The sequence below is a fragment of the Siphateles boraxobius genome, unplaced genomic scaffold (genome assembly GCF_051911475.1).
Source record: "Siphateles boraxobius isolate OS27281-9 unplaced genomic scaffold, OSU_SipBor_1 65, whole genome shotgun sequence".
Taxonomy (NCBI): Eukaryota; Metazoa; Chordata; class Actinopteri; order Cypriniformes; family Leuciscidae; genus Siphateles; species Siphateles boraxobius.
Window position 1 is genome coordinate 1,303,303 of NW_027509192.1, and position 20,375 is coordinate 1,323,677.

General features: G+C 35.7%; 2 protein-coding genes across 4 annotated transcripts in view; both read left to right on the top strand.

The window, feature by feature from the left end:
* Positions 1 to 2,417: 2,417 nt before the first annotated feature.
* pnpla2 (patatin-like phospholipase domain containing 2) lies at positions 2,418 to 15,224 on the top strand. The gene is made up of 9 exons (XM_077210108.1): positions 2,418 to 2,925; positions 3,706 to 3,938; positions 4,166 to 4,231; positions 7,751 to 7,963; positions 8,110 to 8,170; positions 9,313 to 9,495; positions 10,235 to 10,367; positions 12,604 to 12,726; positions 14,085 to 15,224. Exons 1-9 carry the CDS (start codon positions 2,739 to 2,741, stop codon positions 14,383 to 14,385), a joined length of 1,500 nt encoding a protein of 499 aa, XP_077066223.1. The 5' UTR covers positions 2,418 to 2,738; the 3' UTR covers positions 14,386 to 15,224.
* A 1,401-nt stretch (positions 15,225 to 16,625) lies between these two features.
* The window catches only part of LOC143720559 (protein phosphatase 1 regulatory subunit 12A), a 29,933-nt gene continuing 26,183 nt past the window's right edge, over positions 16,626 to 20,375 (top strand). The window contains exon 1 of one of the 3 annotated variants that reach the window (XM_077210107.1): positions 16,626 to 16,974. In XM_077210107.1, coding sequence (XP_077066222.1) covers positions 16,699 to 16,974 — 276 coding nt within the window. In that variant the 5' untranslated portion in view covers positions 16,626 to 16,698. Of the gene's footprint in view, positions 16,975 to 19,956; positions 20,081 to 20,375 lie in introns of those variants that run through there. The other 2 variants (XM_077210105.1, XM_077210106.1) reach the window with 2 other exon arrangements.

Sequence of the window (20,375 nt, forward strand, 5' to 3'; positions counted from 1 at the left end):
GTTGCTTGTGTTTTTATGCATGTCTCAACATGTCCAGCTTTACCACCAGCTGAGGTGTGGGATTGCTTTAACCCACTGAGACTCCATAAATCCAGGATACATTTCCTTCTCATGAGGGAATGAAAGTGGGGGATGAGATGAACATCTAGGCATCCAAAGAATTTTATTTTGATGGAAAATAATGACTGGGTCTGTCTGAAAGATATAAATGCATTTGGTTTTTCAACAGAACATGTTCAACGCAGAGGTGAAAGGTCAGGAAGGCATAATATCAATTATCAAAGTATTGATTACATGTCTTCAGAGGAAATGCCCATGACTGACCTCACAAAAGTACTCAGGAAAATATTTTCCTTGAGATTCTGTTCAGTGCTGTCCAAATGTGGGCCAAAGGATATTTTTGCTGTTGTCATTTCACAACTTTCTTAGGAACATTCATTGAGATCTAAAAATATCCGCAGCAACAAACCCAAAGACTTCGCTTCTCCAGATTGAGTCTATGTTTGGATACAGTTGTCCTACAGTGTTATAATTTTATTTTCATATTTATAATAAAGTGCATTCTGATTTTGATTGCCCTGTTCTACTTATTATATATGCCGTTTTTATTCAGTTCATTTTAATTGAAAGACATGGAATATTTGCACATTTTTCCACTCAGGATAGTGGAGGCAAAAATGAATAGGATATTGTGAAAAACCTAAAAGAAATGCTGACAAGTCACAGGACATAAGATATATGTACATTTTTTAACTTAAAATTTTAATGCTGAATAAAAAATAAAAAAAATCATATCAGTTATTGAAATATCTTTTGCATGATATACCAGTTATTTTTTACAAATAGAAGTAGTTAGCTACAGCCTTTATGCCATTTTTAAATACATTTATTTATGAAATAACATATGACTTTATAACAGCTTTATATAAATATCTAAATGTTATGAAAATGGTGACAAGAGTGTTTTTGGACAAGCTGTAATGTTCCACACTGCCAGGCATGTAAATAATTTCAGGAAAGATGCCTAGAATTTTGTCACTGTGAACCTTGAACTCTCTGACATCCCAAAGCTCAAAACACATATTTATGGGAGAACGTTCCCGTGTCCCACGAGTGCATGCGCAAGGAATCTTGAAACTACTGAGGTTAAATAAATCAGAAGAACATAGCAAACAAAACAGGTCACTGCAGAGTATTCTGTCCTCTCTCAATCCCCAGAGAGGGCATATTTTTAAAGCCATGTCATTTGGGAGGATCCCTGGTAAGATATGTTGTAAAAACACTGTACAAAGGTGGAAAACACCATTAAAATAACATACAGTATGGACTAGCTGCTGTTTATTGACACTCATTTCATAAGAATATAAATTTTTGATATGAAATGCTATTGGTATTGAAAGCATTATATATATATATATATATATATATATATATATATATATATATATATATATATATATATATATATATATATATATATAAGTGTGTGTGTGTGTGTGTGTGTGTGTGTGTGTGTGTGTGTGTACTTAATGTGTTATGGGCTATTTAATTGATTTTTCAGTAAAATTCAAACAGTATAAAGATCATGCAAAAATAGATATTTAAATATTTTATGTTTAAACTATTTTGACATTTAAAAAGCAACATGACCAGTCATTACAAGCTTCACAGAATGAAGTACCTTGCAACACCATGTGAATTTCAAAATACCGTATCACCATAACATGTACCATACTGTACCATATCACTGTATGATACCTCTACATTGATTTATCTTTTTTTTTTGTCTTTTTTTTGTATAAGGACATGTTTATAGATATTCTGCATGGTAAAAACATGGTATTAACTGATTGGGGCACCATTTAAATACCATAAAACACTATAAACGGCACTAGATGTTAATACCATGGCATTTATAGATTTACCATTGTACCATGACATTTTAAGGTTCTGCAAACTAAAGCACTTTGAAAATGACCTTGGTACTCCCATGGTAGCCTACATGTCTAAAATACCATGGTTTCACCATGATACCATGTCCAAAAAACATAAATATTAAATATATTACAATCAAAACAGTGTCTCATTTTCTCCACATTACAGCAATGAGAATTTGTGGGGGAAATGTGGTTGATTAAAATGAAAAATATGTTTAAACTAGGCCCATTTTCACATTTTAACAAGCAAAATGACCTAGCTTCACAAAATTACGTCATAATGCAAGAACAAAACAAAAAAAATCAATGCAACAACACAACTGATAAGGGCGCGTGACAACTGGAACACATTCGAGGAAACATTTCAAATGACAGCTAAGGAAAAGGGTATGGGGTCCAAAAGCGCAGCCTCTGATTGGCTAATATCTCCTCAGCCACGCCCAATATCAATACGCCCCTCCCGAGTGATGTTTGTGACCTGGTTTGTAATTGTGACGGTGACGGAGGAGCAAGTCAAAACACCGGTCACTGTACGCTAAGTTATTTAACAAGCTAGCGGAGACAGCAGAAGTTCATTCAAGAGGCGTGTGTCAGTGATTGTTTATCACTTTGGAAACTTTTTAACCCCAAGACGTTAGTGTTTGGGTGGTTATTAAACCCAAACGTTGGTTAGAAGCTCACTCTAATGTCATGTCTGGATCGTCCGCGGTGCGTCAAGCGCGTGAAAGACTGTAAACGAAAGTAACCAGAGGGATTTTCTTACTTTATTTGAAGTTTTTTTTTTCCAGAAGAGGAAAAATCATGTTCCCTATCGACTCTCCGTGGAATATTTCTTTCGCTGGCTGTGGTTTTCTGGGCATTTATCACATCGGAGTGGCCAGCTCTCTCCAGGAGCACGCGCCGTTTCTGGTGGAGAATGCGCGTAACATTTACGGCGCGAGCGCAGGCGCGCTCACGGCCTCTGCGCTGGTCAGCGGGGCCTGTTTGGGTAAACACAGATTTATGTTACACTTCATAAAATATTCACAAGAAAAAGTAATTAGTGTCATGTTAATTCAGAGGGGTTTTGTTAACATTTACCCTGCAAGCACCTTACAACATGTAAATACAGGAATTTTTAGTACTATGGTGTAGTTTAGAATAGCATAGTATCACCATGTCACACTATTTTTTTTTGTTTCAAAAACATGGTATTTTATTGTTAGGGGCACCATTTAAATACCATAAAATGTACTTTGACGGAACCAGATGGAAATACCATGGTGTTTTTAGATTTACCATTGTACCATGACATTTTATGGTTCTGGAAATCACTTTTAAAAAAACATTGGTACTAGCATGGTACATGTTTAAAAGAACCATGGTATCACCATGACACCATGATAAATGTTAAAATTTTACTATTAAAACATTGTATAATTTTTCTCGACATTACAGCACTGAGAATTTGACGGGAAAATGTGGTAATTTATCATGAAAAATATGTCAGAACATTATTTCTATTAAAATTAAATATTTTTCCAATTAAATAATATATCATTATTTTTCTCCAATTACAGTAATGAGAAATTGATTAGAAAATTTGGTGAATCATCATGAACATAATGTCATAGAGCAAAAGCTTTTATGTCTTTATTCAAATTGTAATAGCTTTTGTTAGTGTACCATCTGTGGTATCTGTGTCAAAGATTATGTTCTTGTTGTGTTGTGACACAACATCCACCTGTCGCTGATATCATTGACTGCTCTCTTTCTGGTCATGTGACAGGAGAGGCCGGAGCCAACATCATTGACGTGGCTAAAGAAGCCCGAAAGCGCTTCCTAGGGCCCATGCACCCCTCCTTTAACCTGGTGAAGATCATCCGAAACATGCTTCACCGCACGCTCCCCCCCGACAGCTACACCAGGGCCAACGGCCGCCTGGGCATCTCTCTCACCCGCGTGACGGACGGAGAAAACGTGCTGGTGTCACACTTCAACAGCAATGAGGAACTCGTGCAAGTGTGTACATACTTACACACACAAACACATCTTCATTAGCACTTGTTTCAAACCATAATCAACACACTGCATTAGGTTTAGTGATAATCAGCTCACATGACCTTCTAACACCCAGCTGTAAACAATCATGAATTCAAGATATTTACTGTAAATGCACACGGTTTTGAATTAGATCACACAGTAATATTGTGGATTCATGTCCAAATGCCTTGTTCTTATATATACAGGCGTGTATATGCAGTACTTACATTCCCGTGTACTGTGGCCTGATACCGCCGACCCTGCAGGGAGTGGTGAGTGTCCTGTCATTAATTACCCGTAATATTTATTTACAACTGCAATATGATTAGCCTTTCTGTGCTCACTCAGATTTCTGCAAGCATGTGTCATCATGTGCTTGTTACATATATCACTAAATTTGCAGTCCTATCGCTGGTCGACTAAACAAAAACGCAGTGGATTTGTTTCTTGCTTTATTAAAAAGATTAAACACATCAAAATAAAATTTTTATGAAATATTATGCTGTCATAATTCAGTTACAATGTTAATTTTTTTTAAAGCAACACCAGACTGTCAATTTAAGTCTTAGTTTATTTATTTAGAATAAGGCAGAAGTGATTACAGTACTGTTCAAAAGATTAGGTCAGTACATTTTTTTTTTTTTAAAGAAATAAATACTTTTATTCAGCAAGGAAGCTTTAAATGGATTAAAAGGGAAAGTCCCATAAGAATTCTGTTTTCCGTTCTTTTGAACTTTCTATTCATCAATGAAACCTGGAAAAAATGTAACGCGGTTTCTACAAAAATATGAAGCTGCACAGCTGATTTCAACTTTGACTATAATCATTAATATTTCGTGAGCAGCAAATCATCATATTATACTGATTTCTAAAGGATCATGTGACACTGAAGACATGCTGAAAATTCAGCTTTGATCACAGGAATAAATTATATTTTACAATATATTCAAATAGAAAACAGTTATTTTTAAACAATATTACTGTTTTTACTCTATTATTGATTAAATAAATGTAGTCTGGGTGAGCAGAAGAGACTTCTTTTAAAATAATCGTACCAACCCAAAGCTTTTGAAGAGTAGTGTGTGTACAACTCAGAGCATATTTACTGTTACATATTCATTTGTTTATTCATTGAATGCATGGTGCGGGACAATTTACATGCTGATGTTTATTACTGATGGTTAGGGGTTTGTTTAAATCACTCACTTAATATGAGCAATAGTGATGTTTGACATAATACACACCACTAAATTAGGACTGAAATCTCTCTAAAATGTTGCTAAAATATTCAAAAGCTTGCGTCACTATTACTTCTGTTTTTAAAAAGTTGTGTGTCATTGTGAAATTTCTATATTCAGTGATGGGTGTGTAAAGAATGGTGTTGTTTTCATCTGGATTCAGATGTTATGCCAGGATAAATAGTGCTATTTGTTTTGTTTTTCTTTGGAGGGTTTACTCTCTTTCATTTCCCCTCTAGTCGGATCGGTGACCTCTGCCAGTTTTCTGATCTTTGCTCTAGTTCTTGTTTTCCTTGAGTTTTGTATTGTTTGTGTTTCTGAGCGGTGCTTTCTCTTTTTCTTAGTGTGTTTTTCCACTTCTTATAAATTTTTGAGCGCATCTCACAAAAAATGCATAAAAAAATATATTAATATATCTAAAACAATATTTTTTTTATAGAACCCTAAAAATTTGGATTTTTGCATTGTGACATTATTATCATTGCAATTAAATCTTCAACTTTTTTAACCTCTGGTGCTCTTTGGTCAAAACATTTTCGGAATGTTACGAGGAAAAAATAAGGATATAAAAAAAATGTTTTACGCTTGTATTGTTCACTGTCAAACATTAGCACATTGGAAACGGATGGGAAGCGAATTTCATTTAGTGGAAACACTTGGTACTGCTCACAAACAAAATATTACTGAAAGCTCATTTTTTTTAGATAAACTCAAATTTGAAAAACAACTTGTTAAGATTTATGGCTTTGATTAGAGCAAAACATGTTTTGGAAAATATATATTTCATATAAAATTTTAAAATAGTATTTTAATGCAGTTTCATAATACACTTAAACTTCTATGACTTTTTTTACTTACACTTTTTCAACAATAATCAGCCAAGTGTGATCTTTAAAAAAAGAGATAAACTTAACTTAAACTTAAGAACTTTAATTTTCAAGTCTATGCTCAAAAAGTTATTAATAGGTAATAAATGGATCATAACTATTCCATAAATATAATTTAGTACCATAAAATCCCCTGGAAATTCAAAATATTAAATAAAAAAACCTACTACATTAATTTCATTGGAAAAAATAAAATAGAAATCGGTCATTTTTGACCCTGATTTTTGTTCTCGCATTACAGTAATGAGAATTTGAAGGGTATATATGGCTAATGAAAATAATGTCACAATGCAAAAACTTTTTTTGTTTGTTTGAGATGTACTCCTCTTTCCACTCATTTGTATGTTTATCAATGGTTGTTATTTTGCTGGGCAGCTCTAAAAAACATTTTATGAAACAAACTCTCATTCAGAGTCTCATTTGACACTCCTAAAAAAGCTGCCAATGCTCTGCATCTGAAATAGATGAAATGTTTCCCACAATGGAAGTGCATGTGTTTAAATGGCAGCTCTGTATTAGTCATTGAAAGGTAAAAGTTGAAGCTGATGTCAGATCAGTGAGATCAGTGAGCTGGTGTCCATAAGTCAATGTTTGTGCAGTTGGCACGTGGCTCGCCCTCCCTGCGTACCGTGCCAGTGAATGAGTCAGTGTGTGTGTGTGTGTGTGTGTGTGTGTGTGTGTAGGCCGGGATTAGTGTATGTTTGCATATCTGCGTTGGCTGTGTGTGCGTGCCAACAAGAATCCTAAATAATGTGTTGTGTTGTGCCAAATATGAAAAGACTGCCAGCGCTCTGAAAGCTGATGTTCTTTTACTGTTCTGCAGTAAAACACAAATCTATCTTAATGGTTTAATATTCACAATTTTTGTTCACTTTTGTTCACAAAAAAAATTCACTGTTTTTTTTTTCATATCAGTTTATTGAAAATGTATTAGAACTATTTAATCATAAATGAATATTATTGTTATGAGAAAATTTTTATTAAATTAATAACATCATTAGATGCACTTTGCAATTAAGTTAAATGAACTTAAATTAAATTAAAGTAAGCACTATTTCCTCATAAATTAATATTATTGTAATGAGAACATTTTTATTAAATTAATAACATCAAGTTATTGTCTAAATGTTTTTCTTTTTTAAATAGATTGTTTAGTTAGATGCATTCTGCAATTTATTAAAATAATTTAAATTAAAATCAATTAAATTGAAGACAAGTAAACACTATTTCTTATTTTTGTTAAATAGATGGTTTAGTTTAGCTAGATGCATTCTGCAATTAATTAAAATCAATTAAATTAAAATAAAATAAATTGAAGACAAGTAAGCACTATTTCCTTACAAATGAGTATTACTGTAATGAGAAAAATAAAATGAATAGCATCTACTTACCTTCTTTACTTATTTTTGTTAAATAGATGGTTTAGTTTAATTAGATGCACTCTGCAATTAAATTAAATAAAAAAATGTTTTAGAGCATTGTTAAGTGGTTGTAATGGTGTTCTGGGTGTTTACTAGAGCGTTGCTAGGATGTTGCTAGGTAACACAATGGAAAGCAACAAGTTTAACAAAAATAACTAACATTAGGAAAATAGAATTAATTAAATGAGACATTTAAACGAATAAAGATGCAAACAAAGGTATCTCTCTTTGTCTTTGTCTTTCAGCGGTATGTGGACGGTGGCATCAGTGATAATTTGCCCCAGTACGAGCTGAAAAACACCATCACAGTGTCTCCATTCTCAGGAGAAAGTGACATCTGCCCTCGAGACATCAGCTCAACCAACATGCATGAGCTCCGCTTCACCAACACATCCATTCAGTTCACGCTGGCCAACCTGTACAGGGTCTCCAGAGCACTCTTCCCACCTGATCCAATGGTAACACACACACACACACCTCAGGTGTTCATTTAACACTCTCTGTTGGATGTTCCCTTTTGAAATGGCCTAAAAATACACACTGACTGTCAAAATGATATAAATCTTCTTGTGCTTGCTCACGTAAGTGCTTTTCTTTTCGTCAGGTGATGAAGCATATGTGCAAGCAGGGGTACAAAGATGCTTTACACTTCCTTAAGAAAAACGGTGAGTAATTTCTAAAGGTTCAAGTTAATCAGATTTGTGTTGTTTATGTCAGCATATCTAGGACTAAATGAAGCAGAATGGTTTATTCAGTCCTGATATGGGCAGGTATTACAGTTATCATGCAATGTTTATGAAATGGCATTTATTATCTGTCTGCTGACTCACAGCTGTGTTGGTGAAGATTATTTTTTATCATCTCTGTAATGAAGCGGATAGTCGAACAGATGCTGAGAGCTGCACTGGTGTTAGAGAGACCTCTAGTGACCAATACTGACATTACAGATCCGGCCATGAGATGCTTTCCGTGTATTATTAAAAATATATATATATATACATCAGGTTCAGGTTTAAGGTTCCTTTATTTGTACCCAAAGGTAGATTTGTTTTGCAGTGTCAGAGTTATACACACATTTTTTAGACAAACACAGACAGTAAAAATTAGACGATAATAAAAATAAATAAATGTATTATACCATTATACCATTATTATTCATACACACACAAACTTTATATATATATATATTATTTTTAATTTATATTGGTTATATTTATAATTATTTTATATTATAAAGTTATATAATTATATTAGATTTTTTTTTATACATATAATTTTTAAATGTAATTATATATAATATATATATATATTTCAAATTAATTGATATATATTTATATATATTTATATTTTAATGTATGTAATTGTATTACTTATATATGCTATGTTGTATTATTTTAATTTATATTTTTTTATTTATATAAGTTATATAATTATATTAATATATATAAAAAATATTTGCATTATGTATATATACATATAGAGAGTTTTATATATATGGTTATTAATTAATATAAAATTTAAATATATTTTTAAATATATAAATAAAAAAATATAAAATATATAAATGTAAAAGTATATATATATCCCTATTCAATGGGATACATTTTTCAAATAACATTATGCAAAATATTTTTGACAAAAATCTGTCTTTCACATCTGTCAAGCTCTATAAAATGCAATAGACACTCCATTAAAGTCCATACAACATGTGTGCTGTATTCCACGTGCAATTAGAGCTCATTTTTGGCTGAGCCGTCCATTTAAGATTCATCTCAAATCCCTCATTGTGTATATGTGTGTGTTTCAGGTCTGTTACAGTATCGAGGTCCACACCACATGCTAGCCGTAGCTGGTGCAGGGGCCGAGGAAGACTCCGATAGTGAGGATGATGAAGAGTCAGAGAGCAGAGATGACAGAGAAACAGAGGCCCAAGATCTCTCCAGCATCGAGGAACACATCTATGAACACTTGCCTCCTAGATTACATAAAGGTACTGACGGATAACAGGACTTGATTATGGATTCAATTAAAAAACATGAAATAGCGATGGTATTTTTTGAAGTACCTCTTCATGTCTTTGTGATGAGTTATACCTGATTCGATAACACGATTTGTCTGTCACGATAGTCACTGTGTCCGATTACGCGATTTTGATGATTTTTTTAGTTTAGATTTTTTTGACTTGTCGTGTCGTGGACAAGAAAAATGTCAGACTACACGTTGCTTCCCGACCAGTCATTGCGTGCCGTCTCACACGTACACATACGCACACATTCACGCGCACACATACACACACGCACACACACACACACACACACATACACTCACTCTTGCTCACTCACTCTCTCACTCACTTACTTGCTCGCACACATACATAGCTTACACACTTGCTCGCACACATACATAGCTTACACACACACACACACACACACACACACACACACACACTCACTCACTCACTCACTCTTGACGGAACCCGTTGTGGAGGACCGAATTTTTTTTAAACATGCTAGTCTTTTTATCCTGAAGAGGTCGGTTGTCGCCCACTATGTCACACTATACGAGATGAAATGATCGAATCTCTCGTCTCGACACCCGCTGTCGTTTACGAATCCCCACGACACCCTACGTCAAACAGATCGTGCCAAAATCGGGCTAAAATCATGTAATCTGAACCAGGCATTAGGTGTGGTGCTCTTGTGTTCACTGTCTTTGTGTTTTCTCTTCAGCGCTAGTGGAGGCCTGTAGGGAGAGGCGGAGCCTGTTGCAGTCGCTAAGCAACTTTTTGCCTGTCAGAATGGCATCTGCCATCCTGTTACCATACACACTTCCTCTGGAATCAGCTCTGTCAATGAGCATCAGGTAAAGACTTCATGAACACTCGAACGGGTGCTTGTTTAATTTTGATTATTTAATTTATTACATGGCTCTGTGGAATACTTGATTCTGATTGGTCAATCGCGCCATTTAGCGGTAAGCTATTCCCGCATAACCGGGTTTCTGAAGTCAACAGCGCTATACTAGGAACGTGTTTTCTTCATGAAAGTTTTGCATTTGGTGAGCTAATAAAATATTAAAACTCAGTCAAATCAATGTTTTGTGTACAGTTATTAATTTATTCCATCCATTATCGTGGACTCGCTCTCTCTTGTTTCATACAAAAGCAGCTGCTGCCATTTTGTGACTATTGTTTGTACACTTTTGGACAGGGGCGTCACTAGGATTTTAATTTTAGGGGGGCTAAGCCCCCAATGAGGGTATAATTTTTTTTTAAATAATAAAAAAAAAAGTTAACACTTTAGTTTAGGATCTAATGCTCACTATTTATTTAATTACCATGCAAAGGCAGGGCTTTATAATCACTGTGGTCCCAAATGTGAGGTAGGGCATATAGGGGGGTTCAGGGTTTCCCCGAGAAAAATTTGATTTCTCTGATCTACATATGTGCATTTTAAGATGTTTTGAAGGCCAAACAAATTGGATAACATCTTTAAAACCATGTCAGTGGGCAGCTGATTATTTTTCTCTCCTCATCAGCATCACACTCTTTTTCTCTGTTTTTATCTTGCCCTGTCTCTTCCCCTCCTAAAGCTGAGCTTTGACTCATAGGCTTTTCATTTTTGTCTGTCAGTGAAGAAAGTAAACATGGGTCAACTGATAGGTTGCATTCACAATATGTAGGCTACACATTCATTATTGATCTTATGCCTAATACAGGGCCGTAGACAGGGCTTTATAATCAAAGAGGTCCTAAATTTGAGGTTGGTAGGTGGTTCAAATTTTATATGTGCATTTCAAGACGTTTTTAAGACCAAAAAAAAAGGATAAGAAATAGCTTTAAAACCATGTCAGTGGGCAGTAGATTATTTGTCAATACCTGCTCTCTCCTCATCTCCATCACTCTTTCTTTTTTTCTCAGTCTCTTCATCCCTTTCTCTTCCCCTCCTAAAGCTGAGCTTTTTTAATTTACTAAAGGCTACAGTTTGTATTATATTCTCAATATGTACACATTCATTATTAATCTTGTGCCTAACATGATGAAAACGGCTTTAATGTTTACTGTCCCCTCACAATGACAGTAAACTAATTATTACCCTACATTACCCGTTACATAGGCCTATTTTCAGTTCAAAATGGCGAAAATAGACAAAACTATATTAGTTTGCCTTATTAGTTTTTGTCATTCGTTTAACATTTATGACCTAAAAAAATGTCAAATATAAAATGTTACGTTTAGCTACTTACATCTTATCTCGCACTTGACCGTACGCGTCGAGTCGCACTGTTAAGATTCGCGCTCAGCAACATAAACATAAACTGTGAACATAAAGCCCGCCTACTTTGATTTGATTGGTCACCTAAAATATTCTGACATTTATGAGCAGTGACAGACCAATGAGGCTCAGATGAACACACACACACACACCCTGTCCTCTGTTTCTGACGTGCTCTCTGCTCGGCGCCGCTGCGGATTGAAGATGAAGAACGCGCTGAATCTGATTATATCAAGACTGAAGCGAACACGAATTTGTGTAGCCTACATTAATCACACATTTTTAGGGGGGCTAGGCAGAAGTTTAATGGGGGGCTGAAGCCCCCCTAATAAGGGCCTAGCGACGCCCCTGCTGTTGGATTATAAGATACAAACAGATACGATTTTAAAACAGTTTAATCTGAAATCAATATCTCTTATCTCCATAATTATTTATGTGACGAAATGTTGTGTAATAAGCTGTATGACTGTATATTGTATCTCTTAAATGTCCGTCTAGTTTGAACTTGCCGCACTAGCTCTCTCCGCGGAAAGCTTAGTAAAATATTTCAACTCATATTTCGTGTCTAATTATTTACTTATGCGGCAAGTAGCCGTGTAATATGCAGTATAATGTACATCCAGCCGGTTGTTATCGCAGAATAAACCCCTTCAGGCTTTTGCAACCCTCATCACCCTCATCGGGGGTTTATTCTGCGATAACAACCGTCTGGATGTACATTATCCCTTACTTATACCATGAAACTGTATACTATTATATTATATCCATCTACTCTGGTGATTGTCAGTTTGATATGAAATATGTTATTGATATTTCTCTCTCAGACTGTTGGAGTGGTTGCCAGATATTCAGGAGGATGTGGGCTGGATGAAGGATCAGACAGTGAAGCTGCTGCAGGGTGTTTTATCGCATGCGGGGAGGAGCATGTCACAGCAGGTGTCGGCTCGGTAAGGGAACACACACACACATGAAAACACATGCACACACTCACAGAGGGCAGGAAGACCTGCAGATCAATGTCAAACACAGATTAGATCATTCTAATGGAATAGGTATATCACAATAGTTATTCTTTCTGGAAACCACAAAAAGTTTTGTACATTGCGTAACCATGTAGTGATGTATTTTTTTCGAAAGTCTAGTGACTTGAAAAGCATATATTTATATGTTTACCTAAACACTGTGTTGGTAAAGTTGATATTGTGGCTTTATATAGGGTCAGACACATTACTAACATTTGATCAAAATCAAGCTCAAATGATATTACAAGGTTTTTGACTAGCTCAAAAGTTTGGGATCTGTACAATTTTTTTAATGTTTTTGAAAGAAGTATTTTCTGCTCACCAAGGCTGCATTCATTTGATTCAAAATACAGCAAAACAGTAAAATTGTGAAACATTATTGCAATTTAAAATAACAGTTTTGATGTGATTATATATTCAAATGTAATTTATTCCTGTGATCAAAGCTGAATTTTTAACATCATTACTCCAGTCTTCAGTGTCACATGATCCTTCAGAAATCATTCTAATATGATGATTTGATGATCAAGAAACATTTCTGATTATTATCAAAAAAACTGCTGAATATTTTTTCAGGATTCTTTTATGAATAGAAAGTAAAAAGAACAGCATTTATCTGAAATAGAAAGTTTGGTAACATTATAAATGTCTTTACTGTCCCTTTTGATCAATTTAATGCATCCTTGCTGAATAAAAGTAATAATTTATTTTTAAAACAAAAAAATCTTACTGACTCCAGATTTTTAAACGGTAGTGTACAATGTTACAAAACATCTCTATTTCAGATAAATTATGTTTCATTAAACAAGGTTCGGGAGGAGCACGTTCAAATAATCAATCCAATTAACTTTTCATCAACAATCATCATGTCTATCCCATCAGCATGAGATGAAGGATATATATATATATATGCAGTCAGTCGACTTGACAGTTTTCCAGCATCCCTCCACCACCCCGACACCTCACTCTCTTCCTATTCATCATTCTTTAGGATTTGTAGAATTTTTTTGAAAGGAAAGCAGGACAAAAATGGTGATAGAACACCTATAACCTTATCTGATTTTTTCCCATTTTATGTTTGACTAATGAAACTTCTCGGAATTCCAATAGCAAATTTCTTTCTTTTCAAATCAAATTCCAAATTCCAAAATTTACACTCATTAACTGAAAAACGGAGCCAATTCTAAAACATTAGGAACTGATTAATACACAACATTCTCAAAAATACTGACCTAAAAATATAACCTGAAGCAGTTATTTCTCTCTCTCTCTCTCTCTCTCAGCTTTTCATATCAGCTGGAATTGAAACATTCCCAGTCGGTCCCTGCCAGCTTTAGTGCGGCTCGTCTGCTGCCAGGCTGGGTCTACGGGGGCAGCTCCACAGTCCTGGACGCCATGCTGCGATTAGACCAGTACCAGCGCCAACTCCTGCCAGGCCTTTTCTGCGTCAACCTGGACTTCCGAGGGTCTTTCACCACCAGTTCGGCCCACCCCAGTGCCTCAAGCGCCCAGAGCCACCAAGAAGCAATGGAGGGTCTTACCATGCGTGCTCTCGGAGCCCCGAACACCAGCCTGCTGCTTTAACCTCTGGGCCTGAGAGACCATTATATCCCACAATGCACTGTGATGATGCCTAGGAACTTATGAGTCAAGCGTCTCAGAATGCTTCAGTAAAAAGAAAGCACATTTTTGAAAAAATCAGTGAGAAGCAAAGCGAGACAATAATGAGAATTAAAAAGCAAAAAAAGCAAATTGAGAACTTTATATTTATTCACAGCCTGAGAAATGTATCTGGAGGAAATGCCTCATTTCATCAATGTTCCTGGTACAATTTAAGTTTTTTTGACATAATATATATATATATATATATATATATATATATATATATATATATATATTGTTCAAATTCCTCTCAGAATGTCCTTGGATGGGTGTTGTGTGTCCTCGTTCATCAGTATTTATGTTTTGAAGGAGGTTCGGGTATGTGAATCTCAGTTGCGAACCTGAAAAAGTAAAGCAATCTGTATTGAAGGTGATCTCTTTATGTGTGAAGGTTTATGCATGTAGACTGATTGAAAGCAAACATGTGACCATATGCCCTGGCAATGCAACTATCAATGCTGCTACCGTACTGTACTCTACTGTCATGTGTTTGTGTGTTAAAAGCATGTTTCTTGCTACGTTTTGTATGGTTTTTGCCTTATTGATTGTCAGTTTTCGTAAATGGTTGCCAAACACAATTAAGGTTAGTGCTAGACTGAACTAATCTGTTAATCTTTTGTAAATGCTTCAAAATCTGGGATTTGGCTCTTAGTGTGAGCCAGACAGTAAAGTAAACCTCCTAATCTGGACTTGTACTCACATATCAAGTCATTAGTATTGTAATGAATGTAACCTAATACAGTTTTTGACATACAATTCAACTGTATTTCTGCTTTATTTCAGATGTACACTTTTAAAATAATGTTTCTTATTTTTTCACAGGATATTAGGTTCAGCAAAGAATAATCTTTTTTCATCTTAAAAAAAAGGTTCTGCTATCTTTGGCACCAAAGCAAGGTTCTCCTTTGCCATCATCCGACATTTATTTTTAGGAGTTTGTTTCATTTTATCATATATTTTTCATTGCTTTTCCAAACTGTACGTGTCTGGGGAACGTTTGCAAAAATATTCTGACTTTTATAGGAAAATAATAGCTATCCGCTAGGCCAGCATCTCCGACAGACGGTCAAGTTTAAGTGCGTGGGAGTTTACTGCGTCATCATGGCCCTGCGTTCCAATTGGCTGATGAACTTGGGCACAACTCTCTTCGTGACCGGCAGAGGGCGCGTTTTGTTCCTCCTGTTGCGCCTCTCCATCTCTCTCTCCGGTCTGATATACAATTGGGGGGTCCGATTCATTTGAGTGAATCGGTTCATTCGGATAATTCGTTTCAATGAACCCTCCAGTTCTCTGGGCATTTAAGTTAGCATGAAAAAGAAAACTTACTGATCTACTATTTAAGCTGATTATTCTTCTTAGACAAAAATGTATAAATGCTACTCCTCCTAGACTTTTCAAGCGACATCCACCAAAATCATAGACCTTCAGACTGTTTTGACTTATGTGCTTGGTATATCTTTTCAGAATTCAGACTGATCCAACAAACAGTTTTCCTAAAAATAAAGGTCAAAACTCGGAAAAATACCATAGACGTACATTGACGGAAATGTTAAAATGATCAAGACTGTTAAAACTCCAACTGTCAAAGTTCAAATTTTGACAGTTGGAGAGGCTCATTCCACTCATTTACATTTAATCTAATATGTTCTATCTATCTATCTATCTATCTATCTATCTATCTATCTATCTATCTATCTATTTCTCTGTCTGTCTGTATATGTCTTAGCTAGCTTTTAAAACTACTAAACTAAAACTTTAAAACTATTACAAACTGAAAACCTCAAAACCCTCAAAGCTGATAAAACTTTCTGGCTACTAGGCTTTTTTTTAAGCCAACTTCAAAGTTTATCTACAAACTTTTTAATCTAGTTTTTTGTTGTTGTTGAAAAATTGCTATGTTTTCGATTATTGATTTATTATTATGTTGTTAGCACTATTAAGGGGCGGGTTTTATATGGATGTATTGTACTACTTTTAAAGTGCAATCAAATGAGGTTCGTCTCAACTGAAAAAAAAACGAAACAAACAACAACACAACAACAGTTTTTTATACGACTGTAGTTGTGTTGTGGGGAAAAAATCTATACGAATTTCGGAATCCTGTAGATTGATTCACAACCGTATCGGATCGAACGAATCATTCAAAAGAATCGGTTCAAACGAACAAATCGTACGGGAATCGGACATCACTTGTCTGATGAACTGAAACTCCCCGGGAGATACCGAGGGAGGAAGATGGCGGCCACTGACCGTTCCCGGTCCGAAGCGGCGAAGCAGCGGCGGCAGGATCAGCTGCAGCGGTGGCAGGGCTCGGAGACGGACCAGACCGGAGTGGAGGCGAAGAGCCAGTCCTCGGCTCCCGGAAACCGACGGGCCCGAGTGCGCTTCGCCCAGGGCGCTGTGTTCATGGCCGCTTGCTCCGCCGGAGACCGGGAGGAGGTGGCGGAGCTCCTGAGACAGGGAGCTGATATCAATCACGCAAATATAGACGGGCTGACGGCACTGCATCAGGTACCCGGATCGTGTTTGATTGTTTGCACTGACGTTTGACTCGATCGGTTTGGAAACTTTTGAGAAAGTTCACAAACTTTTCTCTACGCCTTTCTCAACTCATAGGTCGATGACACGCAAGGATGTCTTGAGATGATGAACTTGAAAAATGTAGTTTAAAATATATCTGGCAACGTTTTTTTTGTATTCATATTTCATACATTTTTGGAAAAAAAAAAACATTCAGGCCTATAGGCTACCATTTTATACAACGAAAAATGTCAAAGTGATGTTCAAGTAAAAAGTACTCAAATATTGAAAAAGCCTACATGAGTGTGTACGAAATTTAGCTAATAATTATTTTTAAACATATTTGTGTCATTTAATAGATTTAAGTGAACTCAATTTGACCCCAAAAAAACATGCCTTTTCATAAACAAGTCAGGATATTATTTAAAAAATGAGTGTCTAAAGGGGTCATCTTTGTTTTGAGGGCTTGTCACATGATAAAAAAATGGCTTCCACCACACTGACTTTGATTTGGCAGATTATTCATATTTTGAAACAGTTTTTAAGATTTAATATTAAAAAATATTATAAACTACTAAAGACATTTTTTGTTTTCAAGAAAATAAGTGTTTTAATAATCCATGTTTCCTCTGCCAGTTAGATACCACCTAGATATTTTTGATTATAATTCCTGAAGTGACTGAAATTTTATTGCAAACTGTACAAACTCTTAAAGTCAGCATGAAACGGAAGTTGTGATAGTCTTTTCTTCCCTATTGTGACGTGTCTGAGTGGAACGGCTTCTGGAACAAGAACAAATGCAGGGCGGGGCTAGTTTTTATTGATTTGATGGTTGTGATTAGCTATTGGTCGATCTCGTGTGATTGACAGGTTGCCCCGCCCTCACGCCAGTAAACGCATCATCAGAGAAGAGATGTCGCTGCAAGACGGAGTGGAAGTTGTTTTAATTAAAGATTACAATACACATGAATATATCAAAATAATGATGTGCACAGATAAATCATTTATTATAGATACAGCAATATTCCATAAAAAAAAAAAACGAATGGTCCATTTTGATTTCATGGTGACTTTAAATAGCCAAAGTCAGAAACACATAGACTTTTTTGGGCCTGGATGTCAAAATGTGATAATAATCGCGCATAAACAAACTGTATTTCCAGCACAGATGTAGTTAGTGGTGTGGTTATGGTTTTGTGTGGTTATGGTATTCTGGTTACCAGATTTGTTGATGATGATGATGAATCTCATGCCTTGATCTGGACTTTTTTATTTTGACTATTTATATAGACTATTCTGTATCGTTGCAAGAGGTTTCCTACAGTAGCTGTTGTTGTTTTAGTGACGTCCAGGGAGTGTATGGGCCCGTCCCGTGGCTGTCATGTTTACTGTGCTTCTTCTGACTCCAGGCTGAACTGGCACGGCCAGACTTTCCTCATATCTCTGAGCTTCTTCACGGCTGGGTGAAATTCCAGTCTGCCCTTTTCATTTGGTGTTTGTTTTTGTTTTGTTCTTTTTTTTTTTCTTTCTTCCTCTCAGCTGTGGATGTTTTTTTTTTTTTTTAATGATATGTTTAGGAGGGGCTATTTTCAACTTTTGTTGCTTCAGCCTTTTGCTTCAACAGTAAAGTTTAACTCGAATCCAGCTAATCCTGAGCTTTAAATGAGAAAAAGACTCATTTTCTCAGCAGGAAATCATAGTGTGCTTGAGGTTATTGTTTTGTGGATCTTTGTCTTCACTTGTAAAAACAAAAGTTCTTTATTGGCATCAATGGTTCCATTTAGAACCTTTAACATCATCCATGGAATCTTTCCATTCCACAAAAGGTTCTTTATAGTGGTGAAACATTCTTTAGCTTATATAAAATGTTCTTCATGCTAGTTTGAGAAGCTTCTGTTGAAGAGAGCAACTCAAACGACTGCTCAAATACACACCAGTCTAAAACATGCTCGAAAAATATGAAACGCAGACGGACAGGTTTTTTGACCCAGACAGGTGGTCGTGTGCGAGCGCAGCTATTGGCTGAAGGCTCTGCTGATGTCACCGCTTCACTGGTATTCTGATGTGAAGTTCTGTGGAACATCAGCTTTGATTCTCACATGAGCTCTTTTGAGTGTCAGCTTATCTCGTGTTTGCATGAATTCTCTCATGTGACACAGAAAGTATTTTTTGTCTGTTTTTGTGCCAGGAACATGTTCAGGCCACATTTCACCCCGACGTAGATGGAAATGATACATTATACTTAAAAAATAATAATAAATGATGTATTGCTTAAAGAAAAAAAGGGATCTTTAAAGAACTTTTAATATTTAAGAAGTCTGTTTTCCCCTCAAATTTTAATTTGAGTAAAATAAAATTACAATGATTATTACAATAAATGGTACATTTACACACACACACACACACACACACACACACACACACACACACACACACACACACACACACACACACACACACACACACACACACACACACACACACACACACAATAAGAAGAGGTAAATATAACACAGACATGTTTCCTTGAGATTGTGGGAGTGTTGAAATGTGAAAAGGTTTTGTTGTTTGCTATTTAAATTCATGTTTAGTTTTGTAACATTTCTGCATTCACTAAATGAACTACAGGAAATACTGAGTGTACAGGTTAGATTATGAGTCTCTCTGTCTGTCAGCGTATCTTAGTGTTTACTCTGTGCTGCCATGACATAAATATGCATAAATGTGTGAGTGCATACGGTAATACCAAATGAATCCACAGTTTCTTGATTGCTAACTGTTACTCAGACTGATATTATTCTGGGAACACACAGCCTACTGTTGTGTGTGTGTGTGTGTGTGTGTGTGTGTGTGTGTGTGTGTGTGTGTGTGTGTGTGTGTGTGTGTGTGTGTGTGTGTGTGGCGGCTCTGGACAGAATCAGTGTCACATTCTGTCAAAGACACTGTTTTGGCCTCTATACACACACACACACACACACACACACACACGTCCCCTCCGTCAGAGTTACAGGGATGGTTTACCTTCTAATGGTGCTAAAGTAAACAGAAGTCCCGTACACAGATGGACGGAGGATTGAGCAAATCTTCTCTTTTAAAGGTTCCTCAAACCTCAAATGTTTAAAGGGGTCGTTGCATGGATTTTTTTATTTTAATGTTCCTTGAGGTTCACTTGTGTTAATGAAGTTTTTTTTTTGCACAAAAAACAAACAAATGTGTGTTTGTTTTTTTGTGTGCAAAAAGTTTATTAACTTAATTCTGTTGCTCATCCTAAATGCTGATTGGATAATACACTGTTCCTGTTCAATAATATTCCTTGTTTTATTTATTTTTTATTATTATTTTTAGTAGTATTGTATATTTTTATGTTTGTATGGATGCACCAATTTAACAAT